Source organism: Hyalella azteca, unplaced genomic scaffold, assembly GCF_000764305.2.
Source record: "Hyalella azteca isolate HAZT.00-mixed unplaced genomic scaffold, Hazt_2.0.2 contig17699, whole genome shotgun sequence".
NCBI classification, from domain to species: domain Eukaryota; kingdom Metazoa; phylum Arthropoda; class Malacostraca; order Amphipoda; family Hyalellidae; genus Hyalella; species Hyalella azteca.
This window is the reverse complement of record NW_025947474.1, coordinates 175,599-198,772: the sequence shown is the minus strand read 5'-3', so window position 1 is coordinate 198,772 and position 23,174 is coordinate 175,599. Positions and strand designations below refer to the sequence as shown.

At 39.6% G+C, this 23,174-nt stretch overlaps 1 protein-coding gene across 1 annotated transcript in view; it reads right to left on the bottom strand.

Annotated features, from left to right (window-relative positions):
- The window catches only part of LOC108671605 (teneurin-m), a 70,040-nt gene extending 62,633 nt beyond the window's left edge, over positions 1-7,407 (bottom strand). The window contains exons 1-2 of the mRNA XM_047885370.1: positions 7,102-7,407; positions 948-1,114 (exon numbers count right to left, since the gene is read on the bottom strand). Of these exons, the coding sequence (XP_047741326.1) occupies positions 948-1,114; positions 7,102-7,407 (473 nt within the window). The remainder of the gene's footprint in view (positions 1-947; positions 1,115-7,101) is intronic.
- Between the last annotated feature and the right edge of the window lie 15,767 nt (positions 7,408-23,174).

The window sequence follows — 23,174 nt, the reverse complement described above, 5'->3', positions numbered from 1 at the left end:
GCCACGCCACCAGGCTCAGTGCCCGCGTCGATGTGAGACGAACATGCGCTCGAAATTATTCGTGAAAATGAGAAATACAGGGCAAAACTTCAACAAAAAATCCAGTAAACTTGTGGAACGTTATTTGTCGAACATACCCTCGCAATTACTCAAGAAATAACACAGACTTTGCTGAAAATTTGTAGAATAAATTCCAGTTAACTCGAAAAATACCATGTGTCGGCATGAGCACTGATTGCTGGCATGCGATGAGATACAGAGATCGATTTCTTGCTTCTTGTGCACTAAGGCGGCGTCCAAAACTACAAAGGAACTAAAATGAAACATGGAACCAATACCAACTATTGACTTGAAAGCGTCAATCGTTTTGATTCCGATACCTGATTTTGTATGTTTATGCAACAAAGGTTAAACAATTCAAGGTTAAATTAACTCAAAAAAATACTTTCAGAAACAGGTTTAATTGTCTAACCTAATTTTCATTAAATTAAAATGTAGCTAACCAGGATATGTACATGTATGACACGTGGCATGCTTGTAGATCGGTTTGAGGTTTACCACGCGCTAGCGCAAACCAGTTTTCTAAAAAATTTTCGAAGGCACATCACTTAGAGGTTCCGTATAAGCATTTCAGCAGAGGCCACTATTCCTTGTATTTGATATTTTACAAGAATTTTCCATGATAGTTGCCTCGTCAACGCTTTCCAAACGAGCTATACGAGTAGGAACATCTAGCCGATTGGTGGGAGGAAAAACGTAGAACTGCTGAACTAATTTTTTTGCAAAACAAAGGAAGAGAACCTTGAAATCTGATTAGATGTTAGTTAATAAACTTCTAACCAGGAACAAACTGCAACACGCACAAACATCCGATCGACCGGAACCTTTTCTTAACCCACCTGTCACCGAGTACCATGGGTTCAGGTATGGGCTGGCATGGTACGCACCTGTCACCGAGCACCATGGGTCCAGGTATGGGCTGGTATGGTACGCACCTGTCACCGAGCACCATGGGTCCAGGTATGGGCTGGTAGTACGCACCCTGTCTCTTATACACATCTAGATGTGTATAAGAGACAGCACCTTCTCGTAAGGAACAACATTCCTCTAACACCTGCACGTACGGAATAACATTCCTCTAACACCTGCACGTACGGAATAACATTCCTCTAACACCTGCTCGTAAAAAACAACATTCCTCTAACACCCGCTCGTAAGGAACAACATTCCACTAACACCTGCACGTAAGAAACAACATTCCTTTAACACCTGCACGTAAGGAACAACATTCCTCTAACACCCCCACGTAAGGAACAACATTCCTCTAACACCTGCACGTAAGGAACAACATTCCTCTAACGCTAACAAATAAAAAGTCACATTAAATAATAAATAAATAAGGACAAGAATTTCGTGGAGCACAAACCTAGTAATGACGTTCGGCACGTTGCTTTTGTAGGCTCTTGAATGGGAAGGGAAGCCCAGCAAACGGCTGGATGGCGTGAAAATATTCCATGGAAGGAGCCTTCGCAATGGCAGGGCAATTGCGGCTCCCATTTTTGTATGGGCTTGGCGAGCGCACGTGTGGTGGCGGCAAAGCGCTGTAATATCGCGGTATTTGACACGCGTTACTAAGAGCCTGTTACGCGCCGTTACTGCGTGTTACGTGATTAGTTTAACGCAAAAATATTATCTTACGCACGATTACTACATGATACGCTGTAAAAGAGTCGCGAAAATATTACGTTACGCACCGTTACTGCGCGATACGCGGTAAAAGAATCGCGAAAATATTATGTTACGCGCCGTTACTGCATGATACGCGGTAAAAGAAACGCAAAAATGCCATGTTGAGCGCTGTTAGTGCTTGTTACGTGACGAACGAAACACACAAATATAACGTAAACGGCGCCTATAGCCTCCACTTCTGATGAGGCTGGCGCCTGAAATTTCTGCGTTGCAGTTAAAACGTGACGAGTTTTCATGTTGTATTCAATGGGGAAATGATTAAATGATTCAAGCGAGTGCGCAGTTGTGGGTAACTTGAATACAAATAATATACGTTTAAAAATTACTTTTTCAAGACACTTCTAAAGAATCCAGTGTCTCCAATGTTAAATATGTACAATGAATTTCTCGTTTTATTTTCGTACGATATTAAAAAAATTAAAATTTCAATTTTTAATATATAATTTTTTTTAATTATTTATTCTGTCAATTGATTCATGCATTGCCTCTGACTTCACACAAGTGTGCAAAATTTCAGATCAATTGGACAGGTAAAAGTGTGTCAAATATCAGTTATAAGATTTGTAGCTGACAAAATTATTTCTTCAATTTTTTAATAATGAAAACCAATATTTTTCAATTTTTAAAATCATATATTTTGTCATTTGATCCATGCATTGTCTCCAACTTTACGCAAGTGTGCTAAATTTCAGATCGATAGGATAAGTAGAAGTGTATTAAATTTTGATTGCAAGATTTGTAGCAGACAGACAAACAGACAAACTAGAAGTGAAGTTAAAGAGAAATGTTGTAATAATATTAGGATAAGCAATAACTCGTTGCGCTGTGCGCTGACGAGGGGGAAGCAAGGAGAAATTTCGGTTTAGCGGGGGAGGTTTTTTTCTTTAATTTAGGGAACACTTGTGCGTGTCTGTAATCATCATCGAAAGGCATGCTAAGCATATTTCCATCAAACGTTCCGATAGTTCGATTGTCAGTACACCCTATTTTAAACCATCAGTCTATGCAGATTAGGTCTGAAGTAAAATGGAATTATTTAAAGATTAACAAACCATTACTAAATATCATTCAATAAGGGGCTTGGTCATTAATAACCCTTCATAAGTCGGCAACCACGAACGGCAAAATGCCCACGCATTTCCTGCAAGAATCCGCAACTAGAACAAAATTTAATACGATTTACCTGTCTGCCATCAACTGCTGCAGTCCAAATCCATCATCTACTTGAGTTCACAATCGTCGATTCCTGGGATATACGCAGCCGTGAACGGCTCGTCAACAGCAATTAACTACAGCAATAATTGAACAGCTGCGCTGAGGGAGCAACCGTTGAGCAGCTTTACTCTCTATAGACGTGGCGGGGTGCGAGAACCTGGACACTGAAACAACAGGTGAACATTCCTCTCAAATAACTCTTAGTCAAGAACACTTGTGTAATGAACAACTTTACAATTTATTCAGACGAATAATTCTCTAACAAAAATGAACAATCCTATTACGAACACTAATGACACTCCTCACGGAAAAACAACTTTTCTCGTGAAAGTTTCAATCTAAAATAATCCTTTTACGATAGCTTGGTCAAAAAAACAGAAATGCATAAATAAAAGTATCTAGATGCCAGCGAAGGGACGGCATTTAATAAATCTGGTTATTTTTTGTTGACCAAAGAGTGACAACTATTTCCATCCGCTCCAATCTACTCTTAACGCAGAGAACAAAGATTATCGCTGCCACTTAAAAGGTGATACTTATATCATCAAATTCATCGAATCTCTCAAAGTTCACCAGATGATATAAGCTTTAGCCAACTTCGCTTATAGTCAGCCCTTCCCCCCACCCACTTCGGGACCAAGATATTCCCATCTAGAGACTCTTGCTGATGACTGGAAGTTTGAAGTCGTGAAAGTTGATACGTTAGGCCGACTATACCTATAACAAGAGACGCTTCTTGACCTGACGGTGGATGTAAACAGGAGGTTGACCTACTAGTTATTAAAGTAGTTGTTTTCTAGAATCGGTGACTAGATTTTTTTACAACACTTCTCTTTAACTTCGCTTCTTGTTTGTTTGTCTGTCTGCTACAAATCGTATAATCGATATTTAACACACTTCTAACTGTCAAATCGATCTGAAATTTTGCACACTTGCGTAAAGTCGGAGACAGTGCATGTATCAATTGACAGAATAAATAATTTGGAACATTTAAATTTTTTTTAAATTGTACAAATAAAATTTGGAATTAATTTTTTTAATATTTGATAATAAAACTAGAAATTCATTGTACATGTGTAACATCGGAGACACTGGATTCTTTAGAAGTGTTGTCTTTAAAAAGAATAATTTTTAAACGCATATTATTAGGTTAAGAGACGTAGTGCCGACTATTAATGGAAAGCGGCAAGTGAAGTTAAATGTAACGTCGAATGAATTATCCGTCCCAGTTGTCGATTAAGACCATAATTCCAAACGTTCGTAGACGAAGCCTACATAAGATTCGTCGTGGGTGAATCATAGGTGAGAGCGTTCAAAAACTATTAAGTTTATCAATTTAGGTACTGAGCGTGTAAGACGACACATGATAGAACAGAGCAGTTTAAGTAGCCTGCCATGTCATAGTTGAAACCAAAAGAAATACCTACAAACGTTTCGTTTTAATCACAGATGTGCGATAATTTAAATCAGTTTTCGTTTATTATTTTGTTCTTGCAGAACCACCTTATTACGGTATTAAAGATTTTCCAGGCGAAATATGCTATATTTTATTACAAATAATATATATTCTGCGCGGCGGATCAACGGATCCGATACAAACGACAAACAATTAGTGCAAATTTCCCAAAATCATTAATGTTGAAATAATTTACCGAGCGAAATTGAATATTGTCCATCAGAAAGTACCATTTAATGAGATCAAGTGTCATTAAAATGTTCCTAACTTATGTCTGCAACTTTACGTTACAGACATACGTACGTTATACAGACATTCCTATAACATACGTTATAGGAATGTTCCTATAACGTGTGTCTCAACTCAGAAACGTCACTAAATGAGAATGGTCAAATGTTTGTCCAAATGAGCTTTTAATGGGACTGTCTATCACTAAGTAGCGCTTAATAGGAGTGTCCATCACTATTCACTAAGCAGCGCTTAATGGTAGTGTCCATCACTATTCACTAAGCAGCGCTTAATGGGAGGGTCCATCACTAAGCAGCGCTTAATGAGAGGGTCCATCACTAAGCAGCGCTTAATGGGAGTGTCCATCACTAAGCAACACTTAATGGGAGTGTCCATCACTAAGCAGCGCTTAATGGGAGTGTCCATCACTAAGCAACACTTAATGGGAGTGTCCATCACTAAGCAGCGCTTAATGGGAGTGTTCATCACTAAGCAACACTTAATGGGAGTGTCCATCACTAAACAGCGCTTAATGGGAGTGTCCATCACTGAGCAGCGCTTAATGGGAGTGTCCATCATTAAGCAGCGTTTATTGGGAGTGTCCATCCCTAAGCAGCATGGGAGTGTCCATCACTAAGCAGCGCTTAATGGGAGTGTTCATCACTAAGCAGCACTTAATGGGAGTGTCAATCACTAAGCAGCGCTTAATGGGAGTGTCCATCACTAAGCAGCGCCTAATGGGAGTGTCCATCACTAAGCTGGGCAACAAGCGACGTGCCCCCCGAGGAGGGGAATGTGTCCCGAGTTGCCAAAGCTGGGGATTTGTGACTTAGGAAGAGGGGCTCGCGATTTGGCGAACTCGTCAACAACAAACTTTCCTCTCGGGGAGGAGGGGAGAGGGGAGTTAGTCGCAGCCGTGACCTGAAAAATCGGATCAGCAAACAGAAAATGTATTATGAATAAAATAACAGAAAAAACAACTTTGTAAAGGCGCATAAACAGAAATGGAGAAGCTGGAAAAATTTGCGTAATAGGAATAAAAGGCTTTAAAAATACTCCTAAATTTGTGTTATGCTTATGGAACCGTAGGGGTACGGCAGAATTGATGATCGTTTATTCGTCAGTTAATACGATCGCTGACTCGCCCCTCGTGCAACGCACTGAACTAATACGATCGCTAACTCGCCCCTCGATCGTGCAGTGCACTGAACTACTCAGACAAAATCATCTGCTGGCCTACGTTGTGTATACCAAAATATTTGAAAAAGAAAACATAATTTTATTCGCAACTTCTTAGCAATCGTTGCCTCACTCATATCATCCACCTCGCTAGCCTGCTCTGTCTCAGCGCTATTTTGCCGGGGCGAAGTAAGATTTTACATTGCAATGAATCGATAAGTGGATTGAAATTGACTGGCACGAAATAATAATAAGAATAATAACTGGGAAGTAGAAAGGAAATAAACGCTGGAACGACGTGGACGTCCACGCGTTTAGTACGAAAGACGCAGAAAGTGATTTAGCTAGATAACGAAGATTTGGTGAAGAGCAACAGGAATAGTGATCGACTCGTGACAATTTAGTTAGCGGCAGAGGTTAACAATGAAGGAGCGAACAACAGATAAATTAATAAACGAGCCAAGGATAACAACCAATCTCGATCAACGAAGAACAATATAATTAGCGTGCAGAGGATATTTTATTAAGATGGCGAGCAGAGTGTGATAAAGTAACGTAATGAATAAAGTAACGATAAAAGTAATCTAGAAGTAACGCGCTTTGGACTCTAGTACGAGGACAAATGACTAAGTCCTCGCAATAATAGGACAAAGCAAAACAAAGCATATATAGAGCCAGCAGAGAATAACAAATATGAGAGTTGGACGGTAAACACAAGTCAGGGGATGCGAGGCGCTACAGTTTACGAACGTCCACAAGGCCAGCATACAAAAGGCTGAGCTGTGAGCCACGACCCGCCATAAAAACAGTCCACTTGGCGCTGGCACGAGTCCGCTCAGTCCACGGCCGAAAGTGACTATACAATGTCAGCGATAATCCAACTCTTGACAGAATAAATAAGTGAATGTTGAGTGGAGAAAAAATGGAATCGCCTCAACCTGAATGGAGGACTTGGTTAAGTTGGAGAAGCCAGAGTTAACATGGAGTCATAGACACGGAGGTCGCTTCTCCAGGTTTATATGAAGGCGCGCGAAAATTACAAGAAATTTGATTCACAACTTGGTCAACAAGTGCCTCTTATCGCACTAGAACGGCAAGCCGTCCTGTTGCTCCTATTAGAAAAAAAATCGGGGCATTAGAACATTATGAAACTATAGTATATAAAAATAATATAGTAGATAGGACCAGCGTGAGGCATGAAAGCAACATGAAATGTAAGTGAAAGAAATGTCTTCTCAAGTGCAAAATAAGACATTCCAGGGCTTATGAAAAACGTGAGGCATGAGACCAGCATGAGAAATGAGACCAGCATGAAGCGTGAGATCAGCATGAGGCATGAGACCAGCATGAGGCATGAGATCAGCATGAGGCATGAGATCAGCATGAGGCATGAGATCAGCATGAGAAATGAGATCAGCATGAGGCATGAGATCAGCATGAGAAATGAGATTAGCATGAGGCGTGAGTTCAGCATGAGGCATGAGGCCAGCATGAGAAATGAGACCAGCATGAGGCGTGAGATCAGCATGAGGCATGAGATCAGCATGAGGCAGCTGCTGCAGCTCGCTTATGAACAGCATCGGTTTAATGTAAGATCTTCATTAGGCCGCGGCGACCCCCGCGACCCAGAAGTTGCTATTGATGGCCCGAGGTCAGACCGATGCGTTTGCCGACACTCTACACGTACATGTCTCAATATACACACTGAATGTGCATGTTGTAATAAACACGTCGAATTATGAAAGCTGTATTTACAAGGTTCAATATACAATGTATAGTTACATTAGTTAGAATACTTAGTGAATACCATGTATGTACGCATAGAGTTCATGTTGATAGTAACTGTATACGTGGTGAATGACACTTCACAGTTGATAGTAACTGTATACGTGGTGAATGACACTTCACAGCAAGAAATGGTACTCGAGTTTGGCATGCGGAAATGAACATTTGAACACCTCAAGAAGCAGTCGCTACGCTATTTATACTTTTTGACAAGAGAGAGGAAGTAACGTCGGCTTATATACTTGCAGTGCAAAAGAAAATGTCATGGATAGGAAACGCTCTAATATAGGCCGAGGTGAGTCGGGCGCTGAAGGAGCTAAGCCACGCTTCGGTTCTACATTAGGATGCAAATGAGGCGCACAACGCTGTCCTCCCATAAGCATACGGAGCAACATCGTTGCCTGTTAGAAATTCAAGTAATTATTAGTTTAACTTTATTTAGAACTCGTCTACTAGATGAATTAAGAATGCATAGAAGTAATAATTGAACCGAATAATTGAATAGTTGATAGTTGACAGACGAAACCCTCAACATTAGATTCTTGAAGATACGTGTCGCTCCTCCCGGCAGCGTGTGCATCAGCGTCATGTCTGGCTGTTCACTTCGTTTAAATTTCACTTCATGACGCTGATGCACACGCTGCCGGGAGGAGCGATACGTAGGCCAAACGTTCTCAAGAAAATAATGAACTTAATTACTTATGAGTTAATTAAAAATAATCATGGATTTTCTGTCGCAATCGAAGACGACTAAAGTCTTTCCTGGAAATTCCAAGCTTAACATTGTTATTTGAGAAAAAGTTTACACAGAATAATTGTTTTTCCTTACATCGTGATGTCAACATCTGCCCACCATATTGCTTACACATTTACGAATGGATTCTTTTATAATAATTACAGGGTTTTATAAATTTCTCTGCACTGCGGAAAATCAATATTCAAATCAATCTATAATCATTCAATTTTCAGATATCGTTTGGGCCAATATATCTGCATCAAAATAATGACCAGATTGCTTGCAACTACACAGTGCTTAATGTAGAGTCGGAGGTGCAGATTGGAGTTGAAAATCACTTTCTGTTTTCTCTGAAATAGTCAAATTTCCATGTTATTTGGCAGGAGCAAACAAGCGAGTTACTTTGTAGCAGCTGCAGCACAGCCATTACTCCAAGTGAGTTACATGGGGGGCGTTGCTGCCGTCAGCCACCCTCGCAGTTGTCGTACCCCTCCGCGCAGTTGTCGTACATCACAGTAACTGCCGACGTACGACGCACACGAACAAGGCTCACTAGACCATTCACTGGCAACTAAATGCTATCATTGCTGAGGAACGATGACCTTATGGAGCGCACCAAAGTTATTTTCAATATTGAGCTCTGTTCCACACAGGTTGTGAGACGGAGAAACCTCGTATAACTTAGAGCATGAGTTGATGAGAGTTGTGCCAGACATTAAATTGTTGCTACAACAATGACAGAATATTACAAGAATATTCTACCAACGTGAGGTATCATAATACTAAAAGTATTGTTATACACTCACATCACAATGAAATACACCCGCACAAATTACATGGAATACAATGAAAAAATACAATGGAAAAGTAGCGCACAAGCACAGAACAGATAACGATAGACATCGCACTAATAACAGAAGCAGAAAGGACAAAAATTAAAGAAGTAAATAATTACTGTCGAGATAAGTAAAAAAATCTTAAGGAACGGTACCAGACCGTCGCATACTTTTACGCGAATAAAAGTTCATGAAAGATCATTAGGAAACAATGATATCCTGGAAAGTATTTTCTGCAAACCGCCGTATTTTGGTAGTGCACAACTGCGTTCGTTCAAAGTTCAGAATTGATCAAAACTCAGAACTTAATATCTCTACTCCGGCAACCGCTTAGTATTGGCAGTCATCGACGCGAGTTTTTGTAGTCTCCCCTTGACTGGCGGCTAACGAACGGTGACGCAACACGCGCGGCTCGTCATTCTCCACATTACGACTCAACAGCAAAATTAATATAAAAAACTTGAAAAGCAGCAGAATTTAGAAACAAGATGCCCTAAAAAAAGGCCTAAAACACCGGAGGCCTTAAAAAATAGACAGGCCCAGAATAGCTCGTGACGGCAAGACTAGGGCTGACAGGCGTTAACTGCTCAGGCAGAAACGATGAGTTGTGTAAATATTTATACAGAAGGCGATGTTAATAAGAAACTGTGACTTGTGAATGGCTGAGGATAAATGGGCGAAAAATAATGGCCTAACATAAACATGACAACAGAGATGCGCTTTGTAATTCTGAAGTGCACATAAAACTTGAGCATTCGATGCCCTGCTGCTTCTTTGTTAGCAACTTTGAAAAGATTTTATGTTCTCACACAATGTATAGAAGCTACTAAATTAATTTGGATAATAAACAAGTGTTCACAGAATTATTCTGGCAGAGGAGAGTTTTAAGACAGATTCATTTCGAAATTCACAATTTTTCACAAGATTTCATTTTTTTCCAAAACGCGAAAAGATGAGGGAACAGTTTATCACTTGTATAATAATTATAGTAAATTATTTCAATAATCCACAATAGAAAACAACAAATTTACAATACGTATGTAAGAAACATTTTTTAATGAATGTAGTTATAAATAAAATTAGTTTTCATCGCTTTTGTTCGTAATATTTCTCGTTTATATTTACATGACGAATTCGATTGAAAATATTTCACAACAAAGTTGCTGACGACACGTAATAAAAAGGCGCTCTAAGACCCACCTAAGTTTAAAAAACCATAAATTATTCAGATGATACAATAACAAAGTTTATTCGGGGAAAACCAACCCAATAACTCGAACAAATTCCAAGTTGTGTCATGTCCATCGCACAGAGACCTGCACCACATGTTTTATTGAGTTTATTATACAGAAATTCAACATTCATAGTTAACCCGGGAACTGCGGGATGAAGGGCCGCAGGACGTTCAACTTTGAGACGCCTATGAAATAAGTTATTATATTACAACACGTAAGAAATATTGTCTTCTATTCAAAGACAAAATCTACCGCCAGTAGCAAACCCCATTACACATCATAATACATGAAGCAATTTTATTGGGGTTTGCTGGAATTTTAGGCAGACTAAGGAAATAAGGACTTATAATAGATGAAAATATAACACGAACATTCTTATTAACAATGATGTTAGGGATTTGATAGGTTGTATATTTGTCATTTTGTTTTAGAGAGAGTTTGACGTGACTTTGGCCGAATTACGGAAGATGGTGTAGTCTTTTGGTTGCGGTCGATGAGTAAAGAGTCTCAGTAATAGTTCCATTTCAAATCATTAGTTCAGTAATAGTAATTCTTCAAAAATAAACAGGACAAAATTGTAATGTTATAATTGAAAGTTCTCTCGAATTACCCGAATATTCAATGATAATGGATAAGAGCTGCCAAACCAATTTCCTGCCCCACCCCCACCATCAGGCCCCAACTGCATAAGTATTTTTAACGTGACAGGCACCAACTAACATGCCGCGAAGGAAGGTGTAATGTTTAGATAGCTTGGTGTCAAATAATTTAGAATTAAATTTAGAATACGAGAAAGTATTGGATATCTGTTATCTGTTCGGCGCGATGAAGCGAATAAATGATCATGAAACTGTAAATTATTAGATGGCCTCATTTCGTAATTACGATTTTTACACAACAAATGTCTAAATCATACGTAGTACGAGATGCAGTGAAGATTAAGAAAATAAATACATCATCTTCGTATTCCCAAGAATCGTTCTGAATCGTTCTGAAGAACTGAGAGAAAGATCAGATGTTAATTTATCGCAGATCTTTTTAAATTAATAGCCAAACGCACATAAATTCATGCACCCACTCCTACACACGCTAAAACAACACACAAAAACAAGCATATTCAGGTGAACATATAAATATACAAGAAGCCTTCATAAATTCCTACACATCGACTAATTAACACACACACGCAGGCTGTATACTGTGTGAATTATTAGCTCCATACCGCACACGGAACCTTACAACGGCCTCTACTCGAGGGCAAAAACGAGGGAAGGGGAGGTGCGTCCGAGGGAAGGGGTGAGGGTAGACACGTGACCAAAATACTTGCAGGAAAATATATTCCAAGGGTTATTAGACGCAAGAAATTCGATGCTGAAATCATACGGCGTTCCGTATGACGAAAAAATTTATAAAAAATCGAGATAACTCAAAATGTAGGTGCAATTTGTCGATAAACATAATATTTCAATGCATTAAACAGACTTTGTTCCGCCAGGAAGCTTGAAGGCCAGTTATAGTTTTCAAAAAACGAAATGACTCAAGTTGGTCTTCGTAAAACGAAAAACGTGGGCATGAGGTATGGGCGAGGTAAAGTTATGCCTCGTAATTCATTGGATTCAAAGCTTTTTATTCACTGTAGATCCTTCAAGAGTTCGGGTACGAAAGAGATTGTATGTTAATTGCAAATCACGAATCGACTATCAGGATCGAATCAAATCATGTTCACAAAAAAATAACTTCAAAGAAACAAATTTGAGAAATCTCAAGATATACAAAATGAAAAAAGTACACCAATAGGAAGTTCCAATTTAATTAATACAGTGTCCCATCGCAGACGTCATATCAAAAATCAAATATTAATTGTCATGCAAGAAGCATGAAGTAAATTTGCATTATTAAATACTTAACAATAAATACATTACGTGAGCACATCAACTCTTAGGCGTCACCATAATGTAAGTCAATCAACTAAATACAGTAAAAAAAATTTACCCGAACCCAGTGAATCAAATTTCTCTACATCTGAACCCGCCTCCATGTCCACTCCGTTCGATACCTCCGTCGCACTCCATTTGATGCCTCCATGCTCCACATTCCAGCTCCCCGCACTCCATTTGGAGCAACAAATCTCCATTGGTTGCAACCATCGCTCATTTACAGCCTTCAAACCGGCAAACTTCCGCACTGCTCTTCAGCGCGAGCTTCTTCACTGCGCCCAATAAAGATGAAGTTCAACTTTGCTTCCTCAACAACCGTAATTTCCTTCCTTCTCGGCACCCTGGCACTGCCATTTTCTTGTCTCTGCAAATGTTCAATTTCTCGCCGTAAAATAACATAGAAAGTAACGCAAAAATAAGCTTGCTTCATGACAAAGCATCAAATCCGAAATTGGCCAAAGGTTCACCTCGACATTCACCGCGACATTTATAGTACATTGAACACTGAAAATAAACCTCATTACCCAAGTTATAATTCTTATAAATTATTCTTAAACTTTGAATTTTTTTCTTTCTTTAGACTGTTTATCACCTTTTTCCATCGATTTGTAATTATACCTAATCTAAATACATGCACTCGTGCAATTGTACGTTCCACCCCTTCACACCGTATTCCCTTCACAGCACATTTTTCTGTCTTCCGTTCACAGCCAAATTTTAACCGTGCACTTTCCATTCGGTCACTTTCATTAAGCACTTTCATCACGCCATTATTTCACAGCCCACTTTCATCATCAATACTTCACGCTAAAACTTCGCTCAATTCGCCCTGTTCCCATCTCCGTAGTTATTTTTCCAGCGCCTTCATCTTTTTCCTCCCCAACTGTTCGGTCGTCCCCAAGCCCTGAGATGAGGTACGATACTCTGTACATCAGATCGCTCCTCTTTAATCCTCCCCTCCAGCATATCCCTCGTCTCCCCTACCCTTCCTCCTATACCTCCATCCCCTTCATCAAAGGTTGCGCGCAACATTTTATTCTCGCTTACGAACGATCAGCGAACTGAGATTGACTGTATGCACAGCTTTTGAGTGACCTTTGTCATTTTTATGCAGGCAGGCAATGGGTTCTATTCAGATAAAAGCAACATTTTCCTCTCAATATTGATTGGAACAACAATTTAATTTTACCGAAAATAATTCGCCTTCGTCTTCTTCTAGAAAACGACTTTTTTGTTCAAAAGACGAGTGAATTAAACCACATCTGATCAACTACTTCTAAATACCTTCCACTACTCCCTCTTTGGATTTTATCTGACACATTTCTCTTTTCCGGATCCATTGATTCAGTTTCCATAACAATTCAACGAAAATAAGGTTCTCTAAACTTACATCATATTTACGCATACCTACATTTCTAGCTGAGTAAACTGACTACTATACTAAATATTTCTGGGGAAGATAGATTACATAGCAGCTCAGTTTGTCGAAGTCACATAATCTTAAAGGAAAAGTGAGCGTGAAGAAACTCTACGGAGAGTCGTTTTGAAGTGTCGCAGTCCGGAGTAGAGCAAAGAGTTCGCGCTTAGCATGCGAAGTGGCAGACGACGTGATGAAAAAATTAGATTGCATGTCACTCAATTTATAACATCGATGAACAGAGATATCAACACAAAGAAATTTTGGACTTTAGAAAAACCCTTGCTTGTAACATGACTGAAGTAGCTGTGTCCCAAAGACACCTCTCTGACCCTTAGACACTTTCATCATAATACATTTTACATTTTTATTGACACACTAATTAAATAATGCATTTAATAATACAACGCAAAAACATAATACTTATAAAAAATCACCGATGCTCTACATAACCCATAATAATAATAATATATTTGAACCAACTAACAGCACAATTGAACTCTAGATGAAAGCACTCAAATTTAAATTCAAATCAAGACTTACTGGACTGAAAAATTCAAACGAATGGGAAACACACCTTAGTTTTTTCACAGTTATGAAAGCAAAAAATATTACTGTTTTGGGAAAAATAGCAGCAGGATTTGCAAGAGCTTTGTTGGCGTCAAGAAAGATTAGCTATGCGTTGGAAATAATCAAGTTACGCCAGGAAATTTAAGCCGTGCAAAGAAAATACGGACGAACGTCTAGGGTGAAACACGGAAAAGCTCAGTGTAGAAATTCCCATCGAAAATAGAGTTAGCCGCACACAGGGACTTCCGACTTCTCCCATGAAAAATTCAGCTAGAAAAATATAAGTAACGACTCAGGTTTCAGAATTTTGGCTTCAATGGAACGAGCTGAAAAAACAACACAGCGAATCTCGATATCAAAAGTTATTTATCCGATGGAATCAAGAACAAAAGATGATATAAAACGCTAGTGCTTCCATAACAAAATACTTTTCAATTCCTGAACCCAAGACTTTCATATACAGAATAATTTACAATTATTGAACACCAGTTCTATACAGAACATTCCACAACCCATGATTGATAAAAATTGGACCAAAAAAATGCACGTACAATCATCTTCGTGAATCTTTAAATTGCAGCGGCCGACCATATATCAATTCGCATAGCATAAAAGATTTAAGATATTCACCAGATCGATGATGACTTATTACAAGACGTAGAATTCTAATTCTTAGTACGAGTCTCACCGTTGATTTCTTAGTGTCATAAATCGCGGCACATTGAACTTTGCAACCGGGCATTGGGAGCTCGACGATAACTCTAGCAAACTTATATGATATGATTGGTAATAACTATCAAACTAATAACAAGTCATACAAAAAGTAAACAGAGATGTTGAAAATGCTGTGCTCACAATGCCTGTATTGCAGTCCCAGATCAGAATTTTCAATAATACAAGACATTCCTATCCCAGCCACCACACAACCTACAAATTTCAGGTGCAGTGCATTATGCTTGTGTTAAAGTAATAATAATAATAACAGTAATGTAAAGTATAAAAATCTCCAACATTTATTTGTAAAACATGGGACTAAACGAGAAGTATTATTTGTGACAGTCGCGGTGCGCTGAACTTCAATGAAAGCTTGCAAAGAAAACCAGCGAAGACGAGCAGCGGCTGTGGCAGCGAGACTGGCTGGTGCATTAAGGAGTTAGTGAGAGCAGCTGCTTCTAGTGTACCACAGCTGTACTTGTTGTATTATAGCTGTACCTGCTGTACCACAGCTGTACTTGTTGTATTATAGCTGTACCTGCTGTACTATAGCTGTACCTGATGTACTATAGCTAAACCTGCTGTACTATATAGCTGTACCTGCTGTACTATAGCTGTACCTGCTGTACTATAGCTGTACCTGCTGTACTATAACTGTACCACCGCTGTACCTGCTGTACTCTAGTTGTACCAGCTGTACTATAGCTGTACCTGTTGTACTATAACTGTTCATGCTATGCCAAACCAGCATCTGCTGTACCACAACTACTGTCTTAGTTGCAACTGCTGACGTATCAGCTGCAACTTTTCAACTGCGGATAGAACTGGGCACGAAGCAGGCCTCTTCAACTTCTATAGGAGTTTAAATGGTATTTCTTCTTCCTTGTATGCCAGCAATGTTCTTCACTAAATTACCGCTGACAACAATTACATTTTTCAAGATTTCGTTAGAAGAACATGGGGCAGTTTTATTGGTTTGGCTTTCATTAAGGCATAAACTAAACTTAAAAAGTAGGTGTTCTCGCAGTTCATGCAACTGCACGCTGAATGGAATGTTGCTATGTAATGACTTATAAAGAATCCTCTTTCTTTCTGACTTCGAGGAACTCTAATTTATTCTATTCCATTACCACAGAAGTCTGTAATAATGTAGTGACCTGTTAACGAACAACCACAGGCAATGGCAGGAGACGAGGGTCGACAAGAGTTCAGACGTGGCTTATTGAGCCATCTGTAAAATCATACAAAAGTGCTAAAATAAAGCTCATCGTAAGTACTGGCATCAGATTGAGTATTACCTATTCTAATAAGAAATATATTCGCAACAATTTGGTGTATATTTTGAAATACACGTTATTGTTGTTATGGAAAATGGGATTGGCGAAGAGAAACGTGGTGCTAATTTCATGGATGAACCAGTAAACATCGGTATAATTTCAACCACCCGATTGTTTCAGGTAAACAAATCGTAAGCTAGATTGTTGAAAATTTCAAGAGTTTGAGGTGGGAGTCGCGTTTGTTTGATAGAGACCGAGTTTGAACAACTCATAATAAAATCTACGTACTTTACTCCTAAGATTCGAGTACGAGCACATATGTAGCCGAAGCTACCTATAATTTATGTATGTATATAATGCAATAGACGAATATATGTTAAGAATAGGAGAGGACGACAGTTCTATAAAAACACACTTACTGTTTCAAAAATAAATTTTTCCTACAAGAAAGACTCGACAGCTCGAGAAAAACGTGCTGATAAAAAAAAACATGATTCAATATGTATGGAGATTCAAATTATAGAATGAGAAAAAATGAGATGTACAGGAATAGCAAATTGTAATCGATATATTTCAAGATATATCTTTTTGGACATTTCAAGAATGAAAAACAACAATATATTTTATAATATTCGAACTCATTTCAGTGAAGTCGCCGCTCACACGGGCTGGTGCTCATCGAGCACTGCACTCGAGCGTGCCGTGCTCACACGGGCTGGAATTTCACCGCATGCACACGCTGCCAACACGAGCTGGTATATTGCACTGGAGCACACGGTGCACACACGGTCTGGTATTGCACTGGAGCACACGCTGCACACACGTACGGGTTGGTATGTGCCGACGATTACGTAGCCTATTAGCCTGGAGCGGAATCTCGAGAAGCGATCAGATCGCTGCCGTTCACGCAAACCATTCCAATCGAGTCTTGTTCGTCGCGCGTTCGCATGCATACGAGATTGCGGTGAACAGGACGAATTTACATTCGCTCTGCTCCAACTAGCAGCTCAAGATGCTGAACTGTCATGTTAAGAATGATTTTTAACAATGAACCAGTCTAATATAGTTAATACAATACTCATTAATCAATGAGATGAAATAATAAACGAGAATAATAAATAATTCAGACAATAAGCTCTGAACATGGACCAAAGAGCACCGACATATGCCTAATCAAGAAAATAACAGTATCGGGTGACCGAAAAAACTCAATGGACTCATTTAAAACACTTGAGTTATTTCTGGCCAAACGAATAATTATAAGATCCTTAAATTTCACATAATATATTTCAAAAATAATATCAATAAAACACAAAATCGTAGTGTTATGGTTCTCATTAAAGTAACGATACAAATTGTCGACGGGAAAAAATAAATATGGAGAACAGTGCCTCCATCATATACAAGTGACAGCCGCTTCGTATACAAAAATTAAAGGATGTCTTTACAAGTATACATAAAAACCGATTTTAATGCTCAATCATGCAAAAAAATCAATCACGTACTCATTAGCAAACAGAGAACTATCATTCTGAACTACTGCAAATCACCCTTGATAATTTTATTGCAGTTCATTAAGGGACAAATGCTGGGCTAAATCATAGCACGAATACATAGCGTTCAGAATCAGCCAGCCTGCACCGGCCAATGCGCGCTCTTCCGGGGATTCTAGCGAAAATTTCGCGGATCAAGTAAATCCGGGAAATAAAGTTTGCTGATCCCCTGACAACCGTGATACGACCAAAAACAATAATTGCAGCCCCAGAACATGGGACGATTGCAGGGGATGAGGTAGAGGGAGAGGCAAGGGGATGAGGGAATACAGATGAGTCAATAGCCGCTCTGCAGTTTGTCGCATCGCGGGGTGCTCTTGTTAAGTAACTTTCATTGCAAACCAGCAGCATGAATATTATAGACAATACAGGAATGAGTTCATTATTAAATTCACGTAAAGCAGAAGAGAATTAATGATTAATTGCACAAGGTTGCACAAGGGAGTTTAATAAGGAAATTATCGGAAACGCAAGAGTGACTACCCGTCTTGTAAGTTCATTGTTCGATCAGCAAGTTCATTGTGGAAAATATTACTCAAGTTGTTTCGAAGGATGACGGAGAATTGATGGCAAGCAGCAACTTACATCTCCATCACAAACAATAATAATATGCGTTTAAACTTACTTTTTAAACACAACACATCAAGAGAGGCCAGTGCCTCCGATATTACACATGAATTTCTCATTTTATTATTAAATAATGAAAAAATTATTTCAATTTTTCTTAATATTAATTTTTTTTACATTTTTTAATTATGTCTTGATGTTCAAGCATCGACGGTGTTCAAGCATCGTCTTCGACTTTACGCAAGTGTGCAAATTTTCAGATCGATTGTACAGGTAGAAGTGTGTTACATATCGATTATAAGATTTGTAACTTCTTGTAACTTCACTTCTCGTACACAATCTAAACGGTAGTTACCCGTTGTTAAAGAGCCTGAGAAAAGAAAATAATGCAGCACAAGTTAATAGACATTATCGGTATGCAAAATTACAATCATTTCAAAATTTTTATTTTATATATATCTTAACAAAAAGGAAATAAAAGAAAATCTGATCCATCATTTTTGTGACAGAAGAAATGAGGCTAAGCGATCGAGTGAACTGAATGATCCACTTCAAAAGAGGATCTGCGTTTCAACGCAATGGAGCTTGATATTTTGGGTCGGCGACACCATTGCAGTGGACAGTAGGCGAATATGCGGCGAAACTGCAGCGAAACTGTCGCGGCAGGTTAAGACGAAACGGCCGTAGTAAGTGTACAGCCGTAGCAAGGTCGTGACGTCGGCGGTGGGAGAAGCTATAAAAATCACAACCAAAAAATCTTTCACCTTTTCAGTTCAAGTCACACAAGCTGGAATCAGTCAAATCATGAATGTTTTCGAAATGTATCAGAGATATTCGCGAGTAGTAACGATAAAAGTGCCATCATATTACACCGGTCACGTTGATTTCCTGATAGGCTACATGGTAGCTATACTTATAATGCGGATTGGTCTTTTCATAGGCTCGATTTATGACACAACAATAATAGGGATTGATTTGATGCTTGCAGTACAAGCAGAAAACCACAAGTCGTAATTTCCGCGAGTCGCTAACAGTACACAATATTGCGCAAAACCCGACGGTGCGGAAATATAAATTGCGACGCGCGTCCGCCCATGTTTAGTACTCGTACTTTAACATGCAAAAATATGCGCAGGAAATTCTTTTCAGTGCGAGAGAACCAAGTAAATCCAACAGAATAAAATAGTTTGTTTCCAGTAAGAGGAAAACAATGAGATTTGAGGAAAATACTTGAGAGAAAGGGGTTACTACACCTCGAGAAAGAAAAGTTATTGTAAACCTAATAGTTAAAAAATGATTGAATTTTTCAAAACCAGTACTGAAGGTTCGGCCCTTTTTCAAGTTCTTATTTTTCACAGATTTTTTTTCTCTCCCTTTTACAGTTCCGGGTACGTCGATTTTTACGGTTGGTGCGTTTATACGCGTGAATTCTTGGTCTTTAGATGTATATTTTGGCGTGAACACTAGAAAAATCGTGCTTTTCATGGATCAAATAGTTTCTTCCAATTCTTCAACCAAGTTTTTTTTCCAGTTCTCGAAGATCACTGTATTATCTGGCCATTTAAACTTTTTTAGTACATGCAGGGTATGCATCAAACTTGGCATATTTATTGATTCATAATAATTGATACCGTTTGAAGAGTGGTTAGCGATGCAAAATAGTAAGCTGTGACTGAAATAAATAAATTGAAAAACAGTTTGAGCAGAAAAACCGGGAGCAACACTGGCGCTAAGTGATGGCAAAAAGCCCAACAAAAACATAAACCAAGCAACAATTTCATCAGCAATAAAAAATCATCATCAGCAATAACTCAAGCATCCACAGCACTAGTGCGGAAGCGATAGAAAAAACATCAGCAGAACTAGTTTTAGCAACAAAACCGCTGCAACATTTATATGTACAACTGCATCAACTTCAAGAGACATGGAGCTCATCAGACAACATTTACTGTTACTACAGCAACAAACACCACAATTGCAACAACAGCAGCAGCAATAGCAGCAGCAGCAGCAGCAATAGCAGCAGCAGCAGCAATAGCAGCAGCAATAGCAGCAGCAACAGCAGCAGCAGAAGCAGCAGCAGCAATAGCAGCAGCAGCGCAGCGGCGACGCGAGGTGTCACCAAACAATGGGATTTCATTTGGGTAGCGATGCTAATGTCCACGGAGGCCGCCTAGCATCGCTCCAGTAAACCCAGACAGAACATTTTCGTGCCCCGCCGAGGGTTGCAATTCATGATTCCCGCGAGGGTAACAGGCTGCATGCTAAAGCGCCTTGGGCGCACAAATGTCGCCTCTCAAAACACATGCGTCGGCGCTCTGTAAAGTCAGGCAAAACCTGCTCGTATTTTCCGGAATACTGAATCCTAAAGCAGGTCACGTTCTCCATACCATGTCGAGGTATTACGAAAATTACGCTACATAATACGGTATTGAACTGAGAATTCCTTTGAAGACGCGAGTGCGTTAATTGACGTGAGAGGTGATAAAGTGAAATATACTCGTATTTCTCGTTGAGTTTGACTTAAATCTTACAAAATAAGGACTTTTAATACAATTTAATTCTTAGATAAACACAGTTCACTGAGAAAAGAACAAATGAAAATAAACCGCAAATTGGTGTATGAATTGAATTGCAGGATATATATAGTAGCCCAGAGCTTTGGACTAATCTCGTGTAAAATCAACGAGGTTTGTAAGTTCAAAAGAAGTTGAAAAAAACCACCTATTCATAAGAAAAGTATTATTAAAGAAAAAATAACGCACAAAAAATACTGTCTTGCGGAAAAGTGTGGTCGCTGAAGCGCCAAGTTCAAAATGCGAAATCAAAAAAATCTATGATTGAGTACAGCTGAAAAAACGCGCGAGAGAATTGGGGGGGGCACAGTAATAGTGTAAAAAGGTAAAGTGAGCAACAAAGGCGAATAATAAAGAGAGAATTTAATGGCAACGTTAGAAAAACCTTAATTATTGGTTACGGGAGAGCAGACACTCAAATGGACACGGGACAGCGACCTAGACAGAAACGAAAGGTAGCCTAGATGAAAAGGGAAGGCTAGCATATATGACAACAGAAGGGCAGCCTAGATGGCAACGGTAGGTTAGCTAGAATGCCAACAACAAAGTAGTCTCGACGGCAACAGAAGGTCAGCTTAGATCGCAACGGGAGTGCAACCTAGATAGCAACGAGAGTGTATAGCCTAGATAGATACCTAGCTTGAATGTCAACAACAACGCAGCCTCGATGGCAACAGAAGGGCAGCTTACATGACAACAGAGGTAGATCTATTTGTAAAAGGATCAAAGGCTTTGACATGGAAAGGGGGAAATAGAACACCGAAGTCCGTCCCTCTCTTTTACTTTATCTCCCCTGTTAGTAGAGCGCCTGCGATGGAATCGAGTTCAGTAAAAAGGCGCGGAACAGAACAATTTGACTGAAGTTAGAACTTATAACTGCTGACCGATATGCAAATGTCACTTAACCATCGAAGTAATTCAAAAAACTCCTCGGTAGCGTTATTCTAAATCGACCAGCTACTGGATAATGCACTAATTTATTACCCTAAATTGAAGCATTACGTCAACACTGAATTAGCATAAAAAATAATATCAGACGCTTAACGAAGAGACACCTGGGTGGTATATCCGTCAAATAATAAGAAAGTCTATGAAGCTCGAGATGAGAACCAATTTAACACGAGTCGTTACGAGGCTCTCGTTAAACTAGTTTTCATCACCTAACGTTTAACCTTTAACGCGACTCGTCAAACGCTCATTAGTACGAAATTCTTTTAATTGTAACGAAACATAGCAAGTTTAGAAGTAGTAAGTTTCTGAAGACTATCGTCCAATATCATCATTGTACATCGTTGCCACACATCATGACGCAGCGTCGCCTTCTCATCATCTGACCTAGCGTTGCTCTACATCATTATTGGTAGAGCACCAACAGACCTATAGGGCCATACTTTCAAAACTCGCTAAGTGAACCTAAGTACTTACGCTCTATTTTCCTGTCTCTGATTGGTGGATTTTGCTTGAAAGGCCGTCGATGATTGGCTGACGAACTTATGATCACTTAATTTTTTTTAAAGTACGAGTCGGCATCAACAGGCCAACTGCCTCGCATTAACATATTGTGAGTACGCAATTTGCACTGCAGTGCAGTTCAGCACCAACACACATGTAAGCTGCATGCATGCAAGCGAACTGCGAGTCTGCACGTGACTAGCACGTATACACGTGACCAATACGTCTACACGTGACTAGCACGTCTCCTCGTGACCAGCACGTCTACTCGTGACCAGCACGTCTACACGTGACCAGCACGTCTACACGTGACCAGCACGTCTACACGTGACCAGCACGTCTACTCGTGGATAGCACGTCTACTCGTGACCAGCACGTCTACACGTAACCAGCACGTCTACACGTGACCAGCACGTCTACACGTGACCTGCCCTGAAGGCCTACACGTTAGCACAAAAAAAGCACGTCTTGGACAGGTCAACGGCCCCCAAAGCGCATACAGGCATCAGGTCGCACAGGGCGAGGCGCTGTAGTGCAGACGCGCGAATTTCAACAATAACGGTGCGACAGGCCCAGAGAAAGGGCGAAGCGAGTGCCCAAACTTAGCGTAACTTCTACCCAACGACTTTAACTTCGAAATGAAATTAGCCTAAATAAAGGTGGGCTGGCAGGGGAGCGGGCACGAGAAATAT